Genomic DNA, 20738 nt, shown 5'->3' with positions numbered 1-20738 from the left:
ACTTGCGTGTAATTTTAGCGCGTGTTTTCGCCCTAACACCCAACTATTTGTCCTCACTTTCATTAAACTTTTTACTTGTATGTGCTCCAGTTCTTGAGGCATATTTGAAGTTAAGAATCCGTTATTCGGACGTGGCAACCACACTACTTTTTACACACTTGTGCTTTATCATTGCCAATTCTTCATCTACGACTATAACCATATTTCACAGCATCTTCGGATACAAAGATATCGCGCCACGTATAGCTTAGGTTTGCACCCAACTTTGCATTTAAAAAATTACTATTATGGAAATACCTCACCGTCATCACACTAGTACCTAAATGACTCTCATTATTAAATAACCGCTAGCCCTGTTTAGCTAGCATAGCGATATTAAATTTATGAAGTTCTCTAAATCCCAAACCCCTTTTCTTTAGCAGTGCACAACTTGTCCCATGATATCCACTAAATACCCTTATTATTATCATCATTACCCCCACAAAAAACTATTAATTTGTTTTTGAATACAACGTAGACGTGAACAGGAAGCATAAACAAATTCATCCAAAAAATTAGAATTGACTGACTGCAGAGTTTAACAATGTAACATTATCAGCCTTTGACACCAACTTACTTGTCCAACCTTGCAACTTCTGACTAGCACGATCAATCATACAACTAAGCATAGTACTTTTATTCATCCCCACATACATTGGAAGCCCTATGTACTTACTCGGTGTAAAGATCTCAGTTACGTGAATAGTATTACAAATTAAAGTCTTGTTCTCCACACTAGTTTTTGGGCTGAAAACCATTCTCGATTTGTTGAAGTTTATTGATTGCTCATACATTTTTTCATATCTCATGAGAATGTTTTTCATCGTTGTAGCTTCTGGTCTGGACTAGTCGCTTTAAAAAAAAAGTAGCAATCGTCGGCGAATGAGAGATATGAAATAGCTGGAGCCCCCCTGCAATGGTAAACCTGTGAACCAACCCTGCTTCCTCATGTCTTCTAATGATCGAACTCAGACCTTCTGCGTAGATGATATATATGTACGGGGACATAGGATCGCCCTATCGTATGCCTCGTTGAGGTTGAACATCACCAAAATCCATCCCATCATGTGTGAACAATATGTGATAGTTCTGACATAAGTCATGACCCTCTCTATTCACATATTGTTGAATCCAATTTCTTATAACATATTCTCCACATAACATCACTTGAGTCTATCGTAGGCCTTAGATACATATATTTTTAACCCTACAATCAAATGTACGCCTTGTGTACGTCTTCGTATATGGTGGTTAACTTCATATGCCAGTAATGCATTATCCGTAAGTAGACGCCCCTGTACAAATACGATCTGCTTATCCGATATCAAGCTTGGTAGACAAACTTTTAATCCATAGGACATGACTTTTGACAAAATATGAGATAACACGTTACAACATCTACAATAATAATAATCAATATTTAAAGAACATATTACAAAGATCAAATCAAAATTTTTTCTCTAAAGCTATTATCGTTGAATAAATTTTTCATTATGGTGCATTTCTCGCTGATATTGTTGAAATTTACAGCTTTTTTAACGAGAAAATCTAACAATTTTTTGTAGCCGTGAGAACTGGATATACATGATTTGTCAGAACATATGCCAAAAATTGACGTCAACCGCAATATCATACAAACTATTCTCAATGAATCATTATTATAAACGTCTTGCAGATCTAAGATTTCGGATATTAAAACACGAACAAACTCAACAAAGCACAATCAAATTCTCACAATGAGAGACTAACAAACCCACAAAGGGGTAAAAAATCCAATAATGGGGCACAAATATTCTCAATAAGAAGATATATTTATTAAACATAAAAAAATCAAGCGAAAACAATAAAATGGGGCTTATCACCGGCCAAAAAGGCGGATCATAACCCCTAAATCGAATACAAAATTTAGGGTTCATTGAAGATAAAAAGAGAGGGGTGGTGGCTTTTTTTGGCTTATTTGCGTAATAGTAGCAAGAAAATCTATTTGAGTGCTTGGAAATGATTTTTTAAATGACGAATGTTATAATTTCTCCAAACTTATGATATTTTTTACTGAATGGTAAAAAAATAGGATGTACGCATGTCACCAAACTTTCATCTAGCATATGACATGATATTTGATTTGGCACGTGAGTCCCAGCCATGTCATGTGAAAAAACTTGGAATAATCGTGGTCATCTTCATTTATTAATAATGACAATTTCGATTTAGACGTTTTATATTTTGAGACTGAGCAAAAATCGAAACAAGAATTTGGAACGACAAGGGATAAGTTATCATTCTTGATCGGAAAGAAATAAGCTATTTTTTTTCAATTTTAGACCATTTTTCACCTTTTAATCAGTTGGTAGGAAATGACCATTTTTCTTGTAATATTTTGTCATAATTGGATTAATATTTGCAACAATTTTAATGTAAATATTTAATGACAAATGACCGGGTTTGCTGTAATTTCTCGCAAATGTTCGATGATACTACCTAAAACGAGTGGATCGGAAATTGTATGACTGAATTTTTATAATTACACTATGCCTCTGTGATGCAGTGAAAGCTGACTACTCATCTGTTGTATTTGACTAGTTTATAGCCCGTGCTTTGCACACGGGTATTTCAAAAATTATTTAATAAAATAAATTTATAATTAAAATTGAATAATATAATTCTGAAAGATTAAGTTATTTATATTATATTTTCGTTACATAAGTTATTTTTATGTTATATATTTTATGAGATTATTTCTGTAAATAGATTTGTCAAAATTTAAAGTTTACTTCAAATTTGTATTAAAAACTTACCATAAATAATACAATTCATATTTATAATTGTATTGCAAAGTTTCTATAATTAAAATGAGTCATAATAAATATATGAATATTTTATAAATCTAATATGGATACCAAACCTAAAAATGAATAGTCTACTAGGTCAAATTAAAGTTAAAAATTATATACGAGTCAAAATATAGATTATATTCAGGTTTAAAAAAAATTGTAGAATACAGCCGGAAAAAGCGAGGAAGTCCAGAACTCCAGATCCTAGATATAAGAAATGATCGAGTTTCCCGCTATGTATACTACCATATACACTAAAGAAACACATCATAAATATCTTTTCCACGTCATCTCCTCCTCCTCCATCAATGTCACACCATCAAAACAAACAAACACGTTTAGTTTACACACTCTGCTAAAACAAACCAACATTTATGTATACATGCAGAAGATGAAGGCAGTTAACAATGGCGTAGATCTATTAAAATCACACGCATGTCTCAAAACAGGTGTAATCATTTTCATTTCACTAACCTTTTTTTACTTAGGTAAACACTGGTCACAAAACAATGGTGATCAAAACCTAATTTTTTTAACTACTCAATCTCTCCTCTCTCCTTCAAAAGTGATTCTCTCTCCAAATCTTAAGAAAGTCTTTGATCTCTCCACGATCGTAAATGACACGTCGAATTCGCAAACCCTAGCTCCAATACCGCCGCTTTTGGATGCTTTTCCGCCGTCTACGGCGGAAAAAATGGCGGAGGTGGAGAGGATGGGAGTGTTGGATGAGACCGGAGCGATGCAAGATGAGTTTAGTGTCGGTGAGATTGATCCGGAGCTTGTGGATGATTGGAGTAGGAGTAGGAATGAGAGTGAGGTTAGGGTTTTTGGTGGTAAGATTAGGGTTAAGAGGTTGAAATTGTGTGATAGGAGTATGAGTGAGTATATACCGTGTTTGGATAATGTGGAGGTGATTAGAAGGTTGAAATCGACGAAGAATGGGGAGAAGTTTGAGAGGCATTGTCCGGAGAAGAGTTTGAGTTGTATAGTTCCAACGCCTATTGGTTATACCACTCCGATTCCCTGGCCGACAAGTCGAGACGAGGTACTTGGTCTTAATTCCCTTTGTTTTGGTTGTATAATTGAATGTAGATAGGTTATTACCTGATAAATGACTCATTTTTCGAAACACGTTTTTATTACATGTGACAAGTGTACGTTTTTAATTGTGATAAGTGCACGAGGTGTTCCCTTTTCTATATGACTACGATCACGTATCAAAGCATTAATTTTTTTTCAATTAATGGCATTGTCCAGATAGGAGTTTGGATTGATTAGTTATTCCTCCTAGAGGTTATAAGATTAGCTCCTGTTCCCTGGCTGAGAAGTCGAAATGAGTTAGTGCATTCTCTGTCTAGATGAGTTAGTGGATTCTCTTCAGTTGTACTTATTTGCTTTGTGATTGATGTAGAACTGCTTGTATATATTGTTGAATTACTGTCTTATGATCTACGCTAAGTAGGCAAGGCTGTTTCTCTTAATTGTGCATGAACGACTGTTGTCAATGCAATGAAAAGTTGTTTGGGATAACTGTTATAAATTTTAAATGTTGCTGCTTTATACGATTGATTATTGAAATTTAGGTATGGTTTAGCAATGTTCCTCATGCACGTTTGGCTGAAGATAAAGGCGGTCAGAACTGGATTTTAGTAGACAAAAACAAGTTTAAGTTTCCAGGTGGTGGGACACAATTTATACATGGGGCTGATCAATACCTGGATCAGATTTTAAAGGTTAAGCTTTTCAAATTTAGCTTTTTAGAATTTGAGTTCAGTAGTTGTTTCTTATGGTTCTCAACTTGTGTTTTTCAATGTTTAGATGGTTCCTGATATCACCTTTGGGGATCATACACGGGTTGCTCTAGATGTTGGATGTGGTGTTGCAAGTTTCGGTGCTTATTTATTGTCACGGGATGTTCTCACTATGTCTGTAGCTCCAAAAGATGTTCATGAAAACCAGATACAATTCGCATTAGAGCGTGGTGTTCCTGCAATGGTAGCTGCTTTTGCAACACGGCGTTTGTTATATCCAAGTCAGGCTTTTGACCTAATACATTGCTCAAGGTGTAGAATTAATTGGACTCGTGATGGTATGCATGCTTCTCAATCTCGCGTTTCCATAGAAAAAGTTAAATGGCTGATAGCTATTGTCAATTCAATTGCTGCCGCATACTTACAAAATTGTCTGCGCTTGTGCAAATCACAAGTAAAAATCAATTAGAGTACCTAGTATGCTTTATATAGTTAAAATAGAATGATTTCAAATTAAATATGATCCGTGCTAAGGGCTGATTTTCATGTCGCAAATATCCTCATACTAGATATTATTCTGATTCCCACAAACACAATTGAGAAGGAAAACATTTTTCACCCTTTACGCATTGCATAAACACGAATATTTTTAAGAGTTCTCTTTTTCATACCATCTCGGGCAGCAGTCACGATAATAAGTATTTGTAGAATCGATATATAAGCTATGAACTTCATATGTGTGTAAGATAGAAGATCAAAACTAGAACCGATGTCTGAATAAGATGCCAACTTGCACTGCTTAGGATACGAGCCAATTTGTTATATCTACTAAGCTTTCACTTAATAGTGAAGGACATACAAATTCTGATATTTTCAAGTTTGGTCTTTGAATGCGCTCTATAATACATGACCTACTAATACCATCTATACTTCTAATTGTCCAGGTACTGCATATTAGTAAGAACTTATAATTATTTTGTTTTTCAGTCAACATAAACCACTTCTATTTATTTGTTATGATACAGATGGAATCTTGCTACTAGAGATTAACAGATTGCTTCGGGGAGGAGGGCATTTTGTTTGGGCAGCACAACCTGTTTATAAGCATGAACCAGCACTAGAAGAACAGTGGGAAGGTAATACCGCCTGAAGTCTTTTTTGACAAATGATTTGAATTTTTATGTTATACATACTTTTTCTGTAAAAAGTACTTATTTCTGATATTTAAGTTAAGCCCAATGGGGCCCAATTTCTAAATGGAAATGTGAGAACATGTATGAAGAACCAAACTTTGCTTCAAGGAATAGGGTAGGGAATGACATTCTCTAATGTAGATACGGAAGTTATAGCAGGGGTGCCATGTCTTTTCTCAATTCTGCCAGTCTTTCTGTTTTATGTACTTAATCCTATATTATTACTAATTTTACATTGTGCACATGTTTTATAATAAAACCTTAAATTCGAAATGCCTACTGATGGAAATATATTACTAGTCATGGTCCAAGAAATTGTAATTTCATTTTAGTGTGACCTCAATATTTTTATTGATTGGAAATTTATTTTTCAAATTAATGTTGACCCATTACAGGTATTCCAGATATCATTTAGAGTTGTTCTCTTGAGTCTTAGAAGAAAACGATAATCTGATTTAGTTCATAGGTAAGCGAATATTGTTGCGGTGGAGGGACAGTGAACTGTTGCTTATTTGACTTTGTTATGGATTGCAGGTAAATATAGAGTAAATACAACTTAGTAGGGATAGGAAATGGATGATGAACTCAAGCTCATAAAAATGATAAAATGTTGTCAAGATTTAGTTATAATTATGAAAGTATAGTTGTTAAGACAATAAAATATTGGTTGTTTGAGGGGGGAGGGGGGGGGGTTGAGGGTCATTGATACAAAGACTGATATGAAATACCCTGTGGTGACATTAAAGAATCTGCAACCTGGCCCTTATTTAAGATCTAATGCCTGTTAAACATTTAGTTTTATGAACAATTTGGATGCACTTTTAGCACTAGTAGAGGAAAATACCTAAAAACAGAAGTCACAGCTCTGCAAATACTGTTCTCTTTCTAAATGTTTAAATACTACCTTTTTTGCTTTTGACAACTTTTATATAATAATACATCGAGTGTCATTTCCAGTGTGACTATGCAAAACAATTGAAAATATTTATACATCATATTCATTTGAATTTCGCAGAAATGATTAACCTCACTACTCGACTTTGCTGGAAACTTGTGAAGAAGAAGGGATATATTGCAATATGGCAGAAGCCTGTTGACAACAGCTGTTATATAAGCCGCCAGCAAGGTTCACAGCCAGCATTGTGCGAACCTGATGATGATCCAGATAATGTTTGGTAAAGTTTCTCCCATCTTGAATATAGCATATATTATCAAATCGATTCTATATTTCATAATAACGTTTTCTTTCTTCCTTTCGAAGAAGCATTTCACATTTCCTAGTAAAGGGACAAGCCCTGCTTCCTCAGAAATTGATTAGACTACAGTCAAGTGGCAATTTTATTATGAGATAAATCATAAAATATTTATATATTGGCTAGGCCTTTTGTAGATAGTTTATGAATATCAGATATGTTTCTAGATTTTGGTTCAACATTTCCTCTATGCATTCTTCTGAACTCATTCAGCACCAATGCATAGTCAGCGTAACTGAGATGCATTCAACAAGTATCATGTATAAGAATAAAATCCTAAAAATTATATTAGCTAGACCTTCTATGGATAGATATGAATATAGGATATGTTCTAGATATTTGTCCAACCTTTACGCTATATACTCTTCTGAGCTCATTCGTCACCAATATAAATTCAATATACCTTAATTTTATCTGTTAACTAATCTTATCAGTAAGAATTATTAATGGAGATAGGGAAATTTAGTTATGTTTTGGAAACGTTTATGATTTTTATGATCTCAAATGAGCTGTAAACAAAGTCTATTACTTTATTAGTTTTTGTTTTATAGCTTACCAGGTTTTTGTTTCATAGCTTACTACTAGCCTGCTTCCGATATGTTATCCTACTTTTTGAAACATTGAAACTTTGAGTCATCTTAAGATTAGAAAAATTAATGTATCCAACCTTGTATGGAATAAACCCTCTTTCTGTTGCATGAAAGGGCTGAAGAAAGTAGTGATTGATTGTAGAGTGCTAAAAGCAAAACAAGCCAGGTTCCGGGCTTGATCAACTGTGAAGTTAACTGAGTTTGCTTGCCTTCTTATAGAAAGACGTTTCTGTGATAATAATCCTATTTTTCATTAAGTTAGAGCCTGGACTTTTACATAACATGCATTATGCAGTGTGCATATATGTAAGTTAGAGAAAATATCAAAATTATATCAATACAATGCCATACTCTGGCCTTCATTTTGCTGTCTGTCAACCATTTAAGTCTGGGACATGGCTCACCTCTTTCACCTGATCGCCTTTTGCTTGCTAAGACACCTGATCTTCTTGATTTAAGGGTTCTAATAATTGGTAGATGGTTAAGGTAACTTAGTACTAATTGAATTTACAAGTCACGCACTCACGCTATAACTGCACGACATAAACATATAAAGGTTTACCGCTGACGGAGGCAAGAGGTGGCCGGCGGGTGCGGCTGCGGCTGCCACCCCAAGCTCATGTAGAATCATGAAATTACTATTAAAATTTACGAGAAAAAAAATTACATATTCATATATTTAGTATTTTTTTTTTTATTTTCTCCCCCTCAAAATATATAAATTTTATAAATTTAGTATAAAATTAATGATGTTTACAATAGTTAAGAATTTAGATAAACGAATTCAAGTGTATTTATACATTGAAATTGTTAAAAAATAATATTCATATAAATTTATTTAATATATAATAAATTAAAAATATATATATTAGTTACTCCGAACAAAAATTTTGCCACCCCAAACTCCAATTTCTGGCTCCTTCCCTGAGGTTTACCAGGCTACACAGATCCAAATCCAAATCTAACAGTGCACAAATGACAAATCTGTGTACGCTAATTTACAAAGTATATTGGAAGTTCAAAATCAGAATAATTCACCAATCTCCGTTGTGAGATTTATCAAATATGAAATTCTAGTTAAATAACATGTTTCTTCAAATAAGACACTCTGGTTAATTTTCTTATCTTCTCACTGAAAAATGAATTTCAAAGATTCCAGCTATAAAAGTTGTGAAGCTTTGTTTGACCATTAGGTAAGCATTTTTCTTCCAGTATAGTGGTTAGTTTTTTATATCTCTAACATAACATAAAAGATGTTTGTGCTAATTCCTTTGAGTATTTTCTGCATGACTTTCTTTTTTTGTTCTGGATTCTGCCTCAGCAATTGTTCAAAAGTGACCAAGAGAACATGACGTAATATTAATAATTTATTAAATTATATCTACCTGATAATAAATTAATATATCCATAATTATTTCGAATGATGGATGATTATATTTGCTTAAAAAAATAATTTCACATTTTCTTAATAATATTTAATAATCATTTTTCTAAATTCTAGAAGAAAAATCAGATGTAGGTGGTACTTGGACAAAATCAAATAAGTAGAAGACATAGAGGTTCATATGAATTGGTCTACTCGGGAATTTTTAGAACCCTTTGAACTATTAGTTTTGCTATATAATGTTCTTAGGCTCACAAAAGGTTAAAATATGATTGTGTCCAAAATATCACATTTAATATGGACTGATGTGCATAGACCTCTTTTTATCATATGGTAATCTGTGATAAAGCTCAGAAACTTAATAAATGAATTGTAATTTAAGCTGGTTTAAAGAAACTTAATGTAGAACAAGATTTATGTGTATTATTCTTAATGTGACAAGTTCTCTGAAGCTTCAAATTTTGGCAAAAAATAGTTGTTCTGAGGTTATAATTTCCAAAATAAATACAACGAAAGGTTTAATATTTCTGTGGCAAACTTTTTATCATATATTCAATATGCATGATCCCGATATTTGATAAGTGATAACACTCTTGGTTATGCCTGCTATTTTTTCTTTATGCCCTAAACGTTACACAGGTGTCATTTTGTACCAGTATATTAAATTGAGTTGGGAAATCTTCTTGTTGACCTTGAAACACCTTTTATTCAATTTATGTGCAAAGGAGTTAAGGATTTACTTACTCAATTATAGTGCCCACACGGTTAATTTAGGTACGTTGATTTGAAGGCCTGTATTAGTCGACTACCTGAAACTGGATATGGAACTAAGGTTACCAAATGGCCTGCACGGTTGTATGATCCTCCTGACAGGCTTCGGAGTATACATATTGATGCCTACTTATCTAGAAAGGAGCTCTTTAAGGCTGAATTCAACTACTGGAATGAGACAATTGCAAGCAATGTCCGTGGTTTACACTGGAAAAACTTCAAACTTAGAAACGTGCTCGACATGAAAGCTGGTTATGGAGGGTATCATACTTGCTTCCGACTTATGTTTTCTTATTTAAGCATGCCAGTTGGGTGTTAGGTCTATAGATGAGAATGTATCTTGTAATTCACATTCAAAGTCCCTCTGCTTTCACATTAAAAAGCCAGCTCGACTCATTATTAATTCAAGTTTAATTCAAAATATATGGTTTCAAAAGTATACAACTGGAAATATTAGTAATCTGTGATTATAGTAAGGTGTGAGCTAAACCTAGATGAAAATATCTTAGTTTTGAATTTCCATTTAGAACAGAACATTTTATTTATCACCATTTATTTGCTTGTGGCAGATTTGCTGCAGCATTGATAGAAAATAACTTGGATTGCTGGGTTATGAACGTTGTTCCTGTTAGCGGGCCTAACACCTTGCCTGTTATTTATGATCGTGGACTTCTGGGAGTTATGCATGACTGGTACAGCTGTGCTATATACTCTGCTGTAATGTTTAAAATTATTGTTGCATAAACTTTACATTATAAGTTTTATGATTTCTCAGCGGAAAATATTCGTTATAGTACTCGAAGTCTTTTAAGATACCATATCAAATGCCTCCTAGAGAGAAATACTGTTTTCCTTGACTCATGCACTCTTTAAAGTCTTTCTTCCCTTATAAGCTGCATGTTGCTCTTTAGAGCAAGTCCAACAATGTCCTAATATATGCCTTATAAATATAATAAAACATGGTGTCCTAGTAATTTAGGACATTAATATGATATATCAATTCCAACAATTTGCCTTGTAGTTATGCCTTATTATTAAAATAATAATATATTTGAAATAAAATTGGAGGGAAAAGTAAAGATGAGAGGAGAGAGATGTGTAAAAAAAAGAGGGAAACAATTTTTTTATTGGTAGAAATGAAATAGGGCATGTATTGTGTTGCCCTAAAAATAAGGCACTTGAAAGATAAGGCATGTTTAGGACACTGTTGGAGCTCTTATTTTTATCAATTGCCCTAAATTTTGATTTAGGATATGTTTTAAGGCTTCTCTTGGACTTGGTCTACATGGTTTGACAATAATTCCTTGAAGATTAATTGAATTTACAAAACTTCCAGGTGTGAGCCTTTTGATACATACCCAAGAACCTACGACTTCTTGCATGCAGCTGGCCTCTTCTCTATTGAAAGAAAAAGGTATTTTTCATCTTTGTAACGTTCCAAGGAAATTTATTACTTTTATAATAAAAGTTTATTTTATAGTATTTTATCAGTAATACCATGGCTATGAAGTATGAACTAAGACCTTGTACATGCTGCATATAAATATGTAACTGGAAACCATGGGCGTCCAAACCTCTAGAACATTCATTGAAGATCCTAATTTAGGATGTCACGATCTTTGAATAGTCATTATGTGGCAGCAGCAACCCCAAGCTTTATGTATATCACATCAAACTTTATCTGCTTGTTTTCCTCCTAAACAGATGCAACATATCTAGCATCATGTTAGAGATGGACCGAATTCTAAGACCTGGAGGACGAGTATATATCCGGGATTCGCTCTCACTTATGGATGAACTTCAAGAAATAGGGCGCACTGTGGGTTGGGGTGTGGCTGTGCGGGACACATACGAGGGTCCTTATGAAAGTTATAGGATCATGGTTGGTAAAAAACGCATGTTAAAGAAATAATCAGATGAAATTGGTTTCCCACACAAATATAATTTTTGACCTGTGATGGGAAGAGATGTAGAATACCTCTTATGTTTCTGACAAGTGGATGATCAGGTCTATGAGATCTCATAATCCTGCTGCAACGTGCTGAAGAACACTATAGAAATAAGAAACCTCTCCTGTCTGTGCACAACTCCCTGATTCTTTTTTACCACCACCTAGCTTGTAACATATTAGTAATAGGCACATAGATTAGCACAGAATGGTAAATTAAATTGACTTTACCATTATAAAATTTTGATGATATCTTTTTACTTTATAAGAGTAGACAGTAGACACCCTTATAATCTTGTAACATTATAAATTTATGTTGAACTGTGGATGAATTCAAATATTTTTCAACTGTTGATTGTAAATTAATCATAAAATTCATTATTTGATTGCCAACAATTTCTCAGTGTTGATGTGGTGCACTTCTGACTTTTCTATAGTTGTGATTTTTTGCAAGGATTTTATTTTGCAAGAACTTAAATTTTGTATACCTGGTATGAAAGTTATCCGTCTCCAATTCATTTCCCTTGTTAAATACTATTAAACTTGTCCATGTATTTATTTATTTTCTAGAGGAAAAAGATTTTTTTGTATACAAATTATTAAATAATTTGGAAATAAACTTGGATTGTTTATTACTAACTAATATGTGTTGTTTTTGTCTTACGGGTCCTGATGGCAATTGATGTGAATGTGTTACATTACTCTATTTGCACATAATTTTCAGCGAAAAGTTTCGGACAAATGATTTGCCAACAATTGATTGTGTGAAACAAGACCCTTGCTTTTTTAACCCCTGTTAACATCTGTGTTGATTTTGAGAATATAATCAGGATAGTGGTATGCTTGGCAGAGTATACAGCTCATTACCCGAACTGACACGATAAAATAACAAACTAAATTTGACATACCAACCACAGACAAAATATGATGAAAGAGTTCACAAGTTCAGCAAGTGATAATCTTGTCTAGAAATGAGATATACCAGATCTTGCAATAAGAAAAATAAGTCTGAATAAGAACTGACTAGAGATTAGTCTCTAGCAGGACAAATCCACTCGGATCTTGCAATAAGAAAAATATCATTTCAAGCTGTTACCATTTCATAAGAAGTGATGCCATCTAAAGATGATGGTCAGAATAATACAAATTCACTATCAACTCGAAGCAACTAAGTTCAACAGAGTGCCTCTATATGAAGCATCATATAACACGCTCGAAAGCGTTGACACTGAACCCTCCGTCAACTGCAATAATCTGGCCGGTGATGTAAGAAGCGGCAGGCAGGCAAAGGTATGCCACCAAGGATGACACCTCTTCTGATTCCCCAGGGCGGCGAAGAGGGGTTCTGGATACCACACGGTCTAAGAACTCTTTATTCTCCAGTAACTGCAAAGACAAATGGCATTGTAAGTCCAGTGTAGAAGTCTATTTGCAATTACCTGCTTCTGTACCTTATTAAGTATTACTGTACCATCTTTCTCTAAAATTCTGACTTCTAAGAATTTGTTGGATGAGTAAAAAACTCAATATAAACCGTCGCACCCACCATATGTTGGTCTAATGGTTAAGCATGGTTGTTAACTTCTCGCAAAGGCTGGGGTCAAGTCTAACTACACCTTTAACTTGGTGTCTTTTGTACAAATTACAAATCCCTCCCTGAGAGGCCGAGCTGTGTGTGTGTGTGTGAGTGCGTGGTCACTGTCGCGTGTTCAAAAAGGCTTGTGATACCTTAAGTTGAAAAGGACCTGACTATAACTTCACAAACAAAATTTGCAAACAAATAATAACTAAATTCACTAATGTCTAATTATCCAAATCTCATTGTAAACCGTCAAAAAAGAACATAAGCTTAAGAGGCTCCAAGCATAGCTCGTAATCTGAAAAACATCTGTATACGGCAAGATAGAAATATTGGGATCTACATACTCAAATTTGGGAGTATAAAGAGTTGGTTTCCCACCGAATAGCAACGGTTCTGAAGTAAAATTAACCAGAAGGGTAAGAGAATATTACATGCTCTACAAGTGATGTTTTGATGTACCATGGTGCAACACAATTAGTACGAATATTATCCTTCGCCCATTCACAAGCCAGATTCTTTGTAAGCTGATTGATGGCACCTGTGACAGAACATGGAGAACCAGAGAGACATGAACTTGAACCACGAACTTTAGAGTCTTCCAAAGAAAAATACCATTAGTTAAAAGAATTACCTTTAGTTGCCCCATAGATGGACCCAGAACCTATGTGCACCAAACCGGCTACTGAAGAAATGAACACTAGACTTCCAGATCCTGATGCTTTCAATAAAGGATAAGCAAGTTGGCAAGCATGGTACGAAGATTCCAAATTGGTAGCCATGATCTTTGAATATTCGTCAGCAGTGTAATCAGCAGTTGCCTTCCTGATATTTGTGCCAACATTGTTTATCTGTAAAGGAGGAAATACAAGTTAGTCAGTCTAGACGATCCAGGAGAAAAAAATATCATAGATTACAGCCAAGAATTTAATTCCGTGTTTAATTTATGAAGTGTCATCATCTGCCCTTTAACCAAGTTATGTCAAACAACATATATAGTAGTATAATTTTCTAACATTATTTTTTTTACTAAATAATAGAAAATTGCATTAAAGACTAAAAAGATACAAAAAACTAGGGAATACCCTAGAGCTATGTTACTCGGACTCGGCTAGAAGTGTTAGATATGGACATGTGTCCAAGTAACAGACACCGCAAGTTTTTGAAAAATATACATGTTCTTTTGCCTAAAATAAGTGTTCGAGTCGGGATGTCCATGTCCAAGTGTCGAGTGTCCGACACGGGTGCTCAAAGGTAAAATGAAGAGTTCGAGTAACATAGCCCTAGAGTGACCATTCGAGAGAAACATGCTTCAACTCGAGACACAACAAGAAAATAATTGGTAACAAGCCTACTGTAAGACCCTTAGGCTGGATAAGAAATCTGGGTTGTGATTCGCTAGGCAGCCAAGTGAAATTGGGACCAAGCGTCACTAGGCGGCGACACGGACTAGTCGCCAGGCGGCGATACTGAGAAGGCACCAGGCGGCGACATGGACTAGTCGCCAGGCGGCGACTCAGATTGAGCGCTATGGCGACTCAAGATAAAAATTGGTTGGCTGATTTATGTGTGGGCAACAGTGAGTCAGGAGCTAACTTGAAGTACAAAAATGACTAAGGGGCAAGTCAAAAAACGTAGGCACATGTGTGGCAGATGGGGGCTGATTTATATATGTGAAATATATGTGTATATTTGCTGGGATATGCACAAGTGGGTTGCCGAGTAACTACCTTGCAGTTGGGGTTCAAAGGACTTGGTGGGAAAATTCGAATTTGAAGGCATTCAAATTCTGGAACTGCTTGTAACCGCCGACAGTTGGGGCCGTGTGGGAAGTGTGAGCAGTTTGGCTCTATTATATATAGATAGGCATTTCCTGAATGTAATCTAAGTATCATTCTGTACAAGTTCATATTGTATTATGCACTTGTATTATATGTTATGCAGTAGGCAAAGTCTGTAATCATATTTTGGGGTTGTATTTTATACTGTTGGTCAATAAAAGGTTGAGCATTCAGACTTGTAAATCTGTTGTGTCTCTACATTTACTTGGTAATTAGACAAACTTGCACACACGATTGGATCTTTGCTGTGCGTGGGTTTTGGTTATATCCGCTGTGTTTGGATTGTTGGGGTTGCTGGCGACAACCTCTCGAGAAGGCTGACTACTTGGGCGTTAGGGTGATTGAGTAGGCCGCACAGATCAGAAAATTCAGGGTTGAAAATCTGACCCCGTGACACCTACTATCAAGCTAAAACTAAATTAGAAAATTTAATTGTTGCCATCAATTTGTTTGTCCCATCGAAAATAGTTAATAACCTAGAGCGCCCTAGCCTGTTTAGATAGAAATTAGCAAAACATCTTCATACATGAAATGAGAAAGATCAAGGACCAGAACTAAAACCGCATTATAAGAGTTTATCATTGCTGCATGCGGTTTTTGTCTCATTAGTTCTTTGATAAAACTAAAAATGAAAAACTGAATGTCAAGCAATAACTGTTACTGTATTCTGTTCTGGAAATTAGGAATTACAGACAACTATCTCTTACACTGCATTCTTTACCAAATATACAGATTTTTGCATTTTACCACTGCTACATAATAAGTCCTTTGACAAAAGGGACCAAGTACTGCCATACAAAGTAATTTAGCACTCACGAAGCTGATATCGAGGACTAATTGATGAAAAGTGGCTATTATATAATCTCACAGGTGCTTAATACTTGAACAAATGACTATCATGTAATCTGATACAAAGTTGTTGAACTCAAAAATTAACACTCTGTTTGGTTAGAATGAAGAGATGAAAAACTATAAAAAATGGAGGAGAATGATGAAAGTGAAAAAACTGAGTGTGATATTATCTGATGGATACGAGTAGAATATAGGAATGAGCCATCAACTGTAAATTGATGGGATTGAATTCTAGTTTAATACCAGAAAAGAAAATTTTCATTTTAGTCAAAATTCATTTCATTTCTTCAAATGAAAAGGAGCCTAAACCTTTTCCATCTTGTTCATCAACTAGAACTAGTAATTAAAAAATATATACATATATCAACACAGTAGATAACATAATAAGAAAAATGTATTTGCAGAAAGTAATAATCACTACTCTACAAATAACCGGTCATTAACCTTCTAAGCATATTTTAAGATATGGGTATTTAACATGTGAGCAAAAGATAGACACCGTGGAAATGAAGATGTGACGGTGGATTTGTGAATGTACTGTGCTAGACAGAATACTGAATGAGATCTATCAGGCAAACTTAAGAGTCACATAAATTAAGAGGGAAGATTTCAGTAGTTTGACCATGTCCACATGAGAAAGATGACACCAATGAGGATATCAGAGAGTGGTTCACTTTATGGGGTGAAGAGCAGAGGCTAACCACCAATGGCATGGGATAAACAGATTAGAGTGTATGTGACGTTATATCTTGCCGAGAACATGACCCCTGACGGGATTTCTTGCAAAAAGAACATATTAGAATAAAGTTTGAGAGCTGCCTCATTAGGCGTGGGGTTTGGAGGGGTGGTTATAGAATTTGGAACACATGCTTATTTGTGATTTATCCGACTATCCGCTAGATTAGTGTCATGAATTCATTGCATGCATACTTTAGTTCATACTGTTTTCAAGTATGTTTGCATTTTTACAGTATGTTCGTAAGTTTTCAGGGGTCTTAATGAAAACAATGATACCGGAGGTAATTTTCATTCCAAACAAAAAACTACACACACAATAAAAATTCATGTTAAATAGTACCACTTAACATATGCTAAGTGCTAACACAACCAGAAGGGGACAGTAAAATGCAAAGGATGGAAAGAGCATTTGATCAAGAAATGTGACCAAATCAATGAATTAACATTTATCCAACCAATACTGCAAATCATATCCAAATTGAGAATTAGCCTGATGCACTATTCAATCATCAAAGAAAATTCCTCCTTAAAGTTCATAACACCATTTATATATATTAGAAACAATAACATAGTTTAGATATACCATCAGAAGCAAACACAGTGGGGAGAAAGGTCATACAAGTATATGAAGCTTGCCACCGAAACAAGAAGAAACCCTTTGAAAGAGCTCCTCTCGTTGGGTCCCAAAAGAAGCATCACAAACAGATCCAGTAACATCAAACCCTTTGACTTTCCATTCTTCCAAGCGTTGGTTCAGCTCTTGCTCATTTCTTGAACATGTGTAAACAGATGCACCTAGCTCCGCTAATTCCTCTACCACCGCATGCCTATACTAAACAACAAACATATAAATATATAACTCTCATGTTGTGTTTGGTTGGGATGAATGGAAATGGAGGGAATGGAAGGAAATTTCAACTATCATACATGTGATTGTTCACATTTTTAGTTCTTTCCTACGTTTCATTCTTAACAACCTAAACTACAGTTCAAACACCCCATTTTGAGATGACAATTGACAAGTAATGCTACTCATACCTATTTTCTTCAAAAGTTCCATCATAACAAATTTGCACTTTCTCATATATTTTTTTCAAAACTTCACTCCAAATTTTGTTGTTTCTCGTAAATTTTATTACTCATTCCATTCCATTTTCCGCAACTAAACACAACATTACTAAATTAACAACAGTCGAATTTGATAAATGAATAATCTCATCAAATAAAATAATAATTATTGGTTGCATACATTAAATTAAAACATCTTCATTTATAATAATCTCGATAAATGAATAAAATTTCGATGTTAACAGTACTCAGTTACTAAAGTTCAAGTCCGCACATTTAATATGAAACAATAGAGAGATTGATAAAAACGATTGACTGACCCGATACCGCGAGTGCCGCCGGTGACAAGAGCAGTCATTCCGGTAAGAGACCATCTCGATTTTCGTGCAACTGGGGTGGTGGACGTGGTGCTGCTATCATCTATGTTTGCCATTGATGCCGCTGTGATTTTTAGAGCTATCACAGTGGGGCCTATCTAAACTACTTTTTGTAACATTTGTTGATGATATGTTTCTCTCTCTCTGACGGCTGAAGACCTTAAAGATATGTTAAAGTTAAACAACAATATCCTCACTTGTCCACGTACATGTGTATATACACGTGTAATCCATTTTAACACGGACTAGTTTGAATCAAGTTTGGTGGTTATGAACTAATGATAGGCCAAGAACATGTATCTGAGCCCATTATCTCGTAAACATCAAAATGTATCATTTGTCCAATTTTTTCTAAGCTACATCTAATTTCCAACAAGAAGCCCATTAAATTAAAACACTAAAGCCCGTAGAGATGGCACGAAATGGACCTGCCCTGCCCATTCTGGCGTGGACTGGACTTTCTAACAACCAAAGTTGCGCTGTCATTACTTTCATGTTTGATTTTTTGTGTTCAACCATCAAACCAGTCCTTATCCATTTCCAGGCTCATCTTTAGTAGACAAATAATTTAAATGGTCGCGTTCTCCGGGCCACACAAAATAGGTTCTGTTTCAGGACAGATGCATATATGTATTAAATTTATATACATATATACAAATACACGAGCATATAAATTTATCTGTGTATAAGAGAATTTATTTTATTAATTTTATTTGATGAGGTTTTAAATCCGAAATCGATCAGATTATAACCGAAACCGAAGTTTTTCAAATCAAAACTGATCCGACGATTTCGGTTTTATATTTTAAAAACTGAGGACATGCGGTTCCGGTTTCTCAGTTAAAAACCGCCCTGATCCGACCCGCGCTCTCCCCTAGAGCGAGGTACAATAACTTAAATTACGTGTGTTAAGTTAAATCATGTGTGAATAAGGTAGTTTAAAAAAGTTTGTAATTTGGAATCTGAAATGAGTAATACTGATAGAGTGCACAACAATTTTTAACTTTGTCATGCCCCATTAATATAATTATAGTGTTTCGTGGGTGTTATTTAATTAGAATGATTTTCCAGAATATTTATATTCATGCCCTACTTTAAATTTTTCAAGAATGATGCTAAAGGAACTTTAATTAATCGGTAACAATCTTCCTCGTAAAATCCAGATAATTTATAAAGGGGACCGGTCTCTGGCAAATGTTTTTCAGAGACGGTTGTGCAACAAAGGGTTTCTGCATCGGTGGATGGTTAATTTAACGGCTGAGATTAAAGAAAATATAAGGCGGATTGCTCACATTGTCCGCAGTTCGGTGTAATTACCAAAATGCCCTCACCCACGGACCGCGAACAATGTCAGTGGTTGAGATCATTTTTTTTACAGTTATCCAGCAAACACAGAACTGCCGCAAACACAAACACGAAACATAGAGGTGGGGATTTGAGGGGATTGAACACACAAACACTCCGTTAGCACTTTGAATCGTGCCCTTCATCCTAGAGATGCACAAAAAGCCCGGGCCCGAAAATCTGGCCCGACCCGATCCGGTCAAGCCCGGCCCGGGCTTAGGGCCTCGACGGACCCTATATTTTTAGGCAAAGCCCGGCCCGGCCCGGCTCGGCCCAGTTAAAAGCCCGGGTTTCGTCACGGCCTGACTCGATTAAAAGCCTGAAAAAGCCCGGTTAAAATCTGATTATTCTAATATATTTTCTTATATATTTATGAATTCATTTACTATAAATATAAATAATACTTTAAACACACATATATATATATTTACATATTTGTGTTTAATAATATAATTTATATACTTCATTGCATAAATGATGAAAGAAGATATCGTAAGTACACTATATTTATTTGGATAACAATGATAAACCATATTATTCTATAAACATATTTATTTTTTGCCGAACTTAAATGTTTTTAACGAAGTAATGTTTTCATAAAATATTTCATGTAAACTAATACATTTTTACGACCATCTAGTTGCTAACATATGTAGTCTTCGGAATCTCTAATAAAAATCGATCTTATTTAAATTAAAAAAAGTCCGGCCCGATCTGACCCGAAAAAAAAGCTCGGTTAGGCTCGCCTCGAGGGCCCAACCGAGCTCTGACATTTTCAGAAAGTCCGGTCCGGCCCGGCTCGGTTAAATTCAAAGCCCGAAAAGCCCGGCCAGGTCAAAGCCCGGGCTTTTTAAGGCTCGGTCAAAGCCCGGGCTTTTTAAGGCTCGGTCAAAACCCGGCCCTGTGGGTATTTTGTGCATCTCTACTTCTTCGTAATTACAAATATGTAATCAATCTTTTTTTCCTTATCAATTTGAATCATTTATTTTTTGTTGTTGATATGATTTATTCAAGCAAATTCATGATATTTTGTTGATTAAACGGTAGTTTTGTTCGATTAACTCCCTCTTAATTCAATAATACGTGTATATGCATTTGCTTTGATTCTTAGAATTTTTGTAGTGCTTTAATTATATCCGAAAATTATGGTTGATTTAGGGTTTTGAATTTGGGGCATAA

General features: G+C 35.0%; 2 protein-coding genes across 2 annotated transcripts; one reads left to right on the top strand and one right to left on the bottom strand.

The window, feature by feature from the left end:
- Positions 1-3176: 3176 nt before the first annotated feature.
- On the top strand, positions 3177-12146 carry LOC141693068 (putative methyltransferase PMT11). The gene is made up of 9 exons (XM_074498070.1): positions 3177-3915; positions 4454-4603; positions 4689-4959; positions 5647-5757; positions 6830-6989; positions 9816-10073; positions 10382-10504; positions 11149-11226; positions 11517-12146. Exons 1-9 carry the CDS (start codon positions 3253-3255, stop codon positions 11722-11724), a joined length of 2022 nt encoding a protein of 673 aa, XP_074354171.1. The 5' UTR covers positions 3177-3252; the 3' UTR covers positions 11725-12146.
- Positions 12147-12754: 608 nt separating this feature from the next.
- On the bottom strand, positions 12755-18407 carry LOC141692380 (tropinone reductase homolog At5g06060). The gene is made up of 5 exons (XM_074497193.1): positions 18159-18407; positions 17390-17597; positions 13974-14190; positions 13774-13880; positions 12755-13146 (listed from the first exon to the last, which is right to left on the bottom strand). Exons 1-5 carry the CDS (start codon positions 18269-18271, stop codon positions 12961-12963), a joined length of 831 nt encoding a protein of 276 aa, XP_074353294.1. The 5' UTR covers positions 18272-18407; the 3' UTR covers positions 12755-12960.
- Positions 18408-20738: the final 2331 nt, after the last annotated feature.

The sequence above is a fragment of the Apium graveolens genome, chromosome 10 (assembly GCF_009905375.1).
Source record: "Apium graveolens cultivar Ventura chromosome 10, ASM990537v1, whole genome shotgun sequence".
NCBI classification, from domain to species: domain Eukaryota; kingdom Viridiplantae; phylum Streptophyta; class Magnoliopsida; order Apiales; family Apiaceae; genus Apium; species Apium graveolens.
The sequence above is the reverse complement of the archived record's forward strand: the minus strand, read 5'-3'. Positions and strand labels throughout refer to the sequence as shown.

Coding starts and splice junctions, on each gene's coding strand:
- LOC141693068 (XM_074498070.1), top strand. CDS start 3,253: ATGCAGAAGATGAAGGCAGTTAACAATGGCGTAGATCTATTAAAATCA. Junction 5,758..6,829: donor ACTAGAAGAACAGTGGGAAG/GTAATACCGCCT, acceptor TGAATTTCGCAG/AAATGATTAACCTCACTACT. Junction 10,505..11,148: donor CTGGGAGTTATGCATGACTG/GTACAGCTGTGC, acceptor CAAAACTTCCAG/GTGTGAGCCTTTTGATACAT.
- LOC141692380 (XM_074497193.1), bottom strand. CDS start 18,271: ATGGCAAACATAGATGATAGCAGCACCACGTCCACCACCCCAGTTGCA. Junction 14,191..17,389: donor GTGGCAAGCTTCATATACTT/GTATGACCTTTC, acceptor CCTCCTTTACAG/ATAAACAATGTTGGCACAAA. Junction 13,147..13,773: donor AAACATCACTTGTAGAGCAT/GTAATATTCTCT, acceptor TTGTCTTTGCAG/TTACTGGAGAATAAAGAGTT.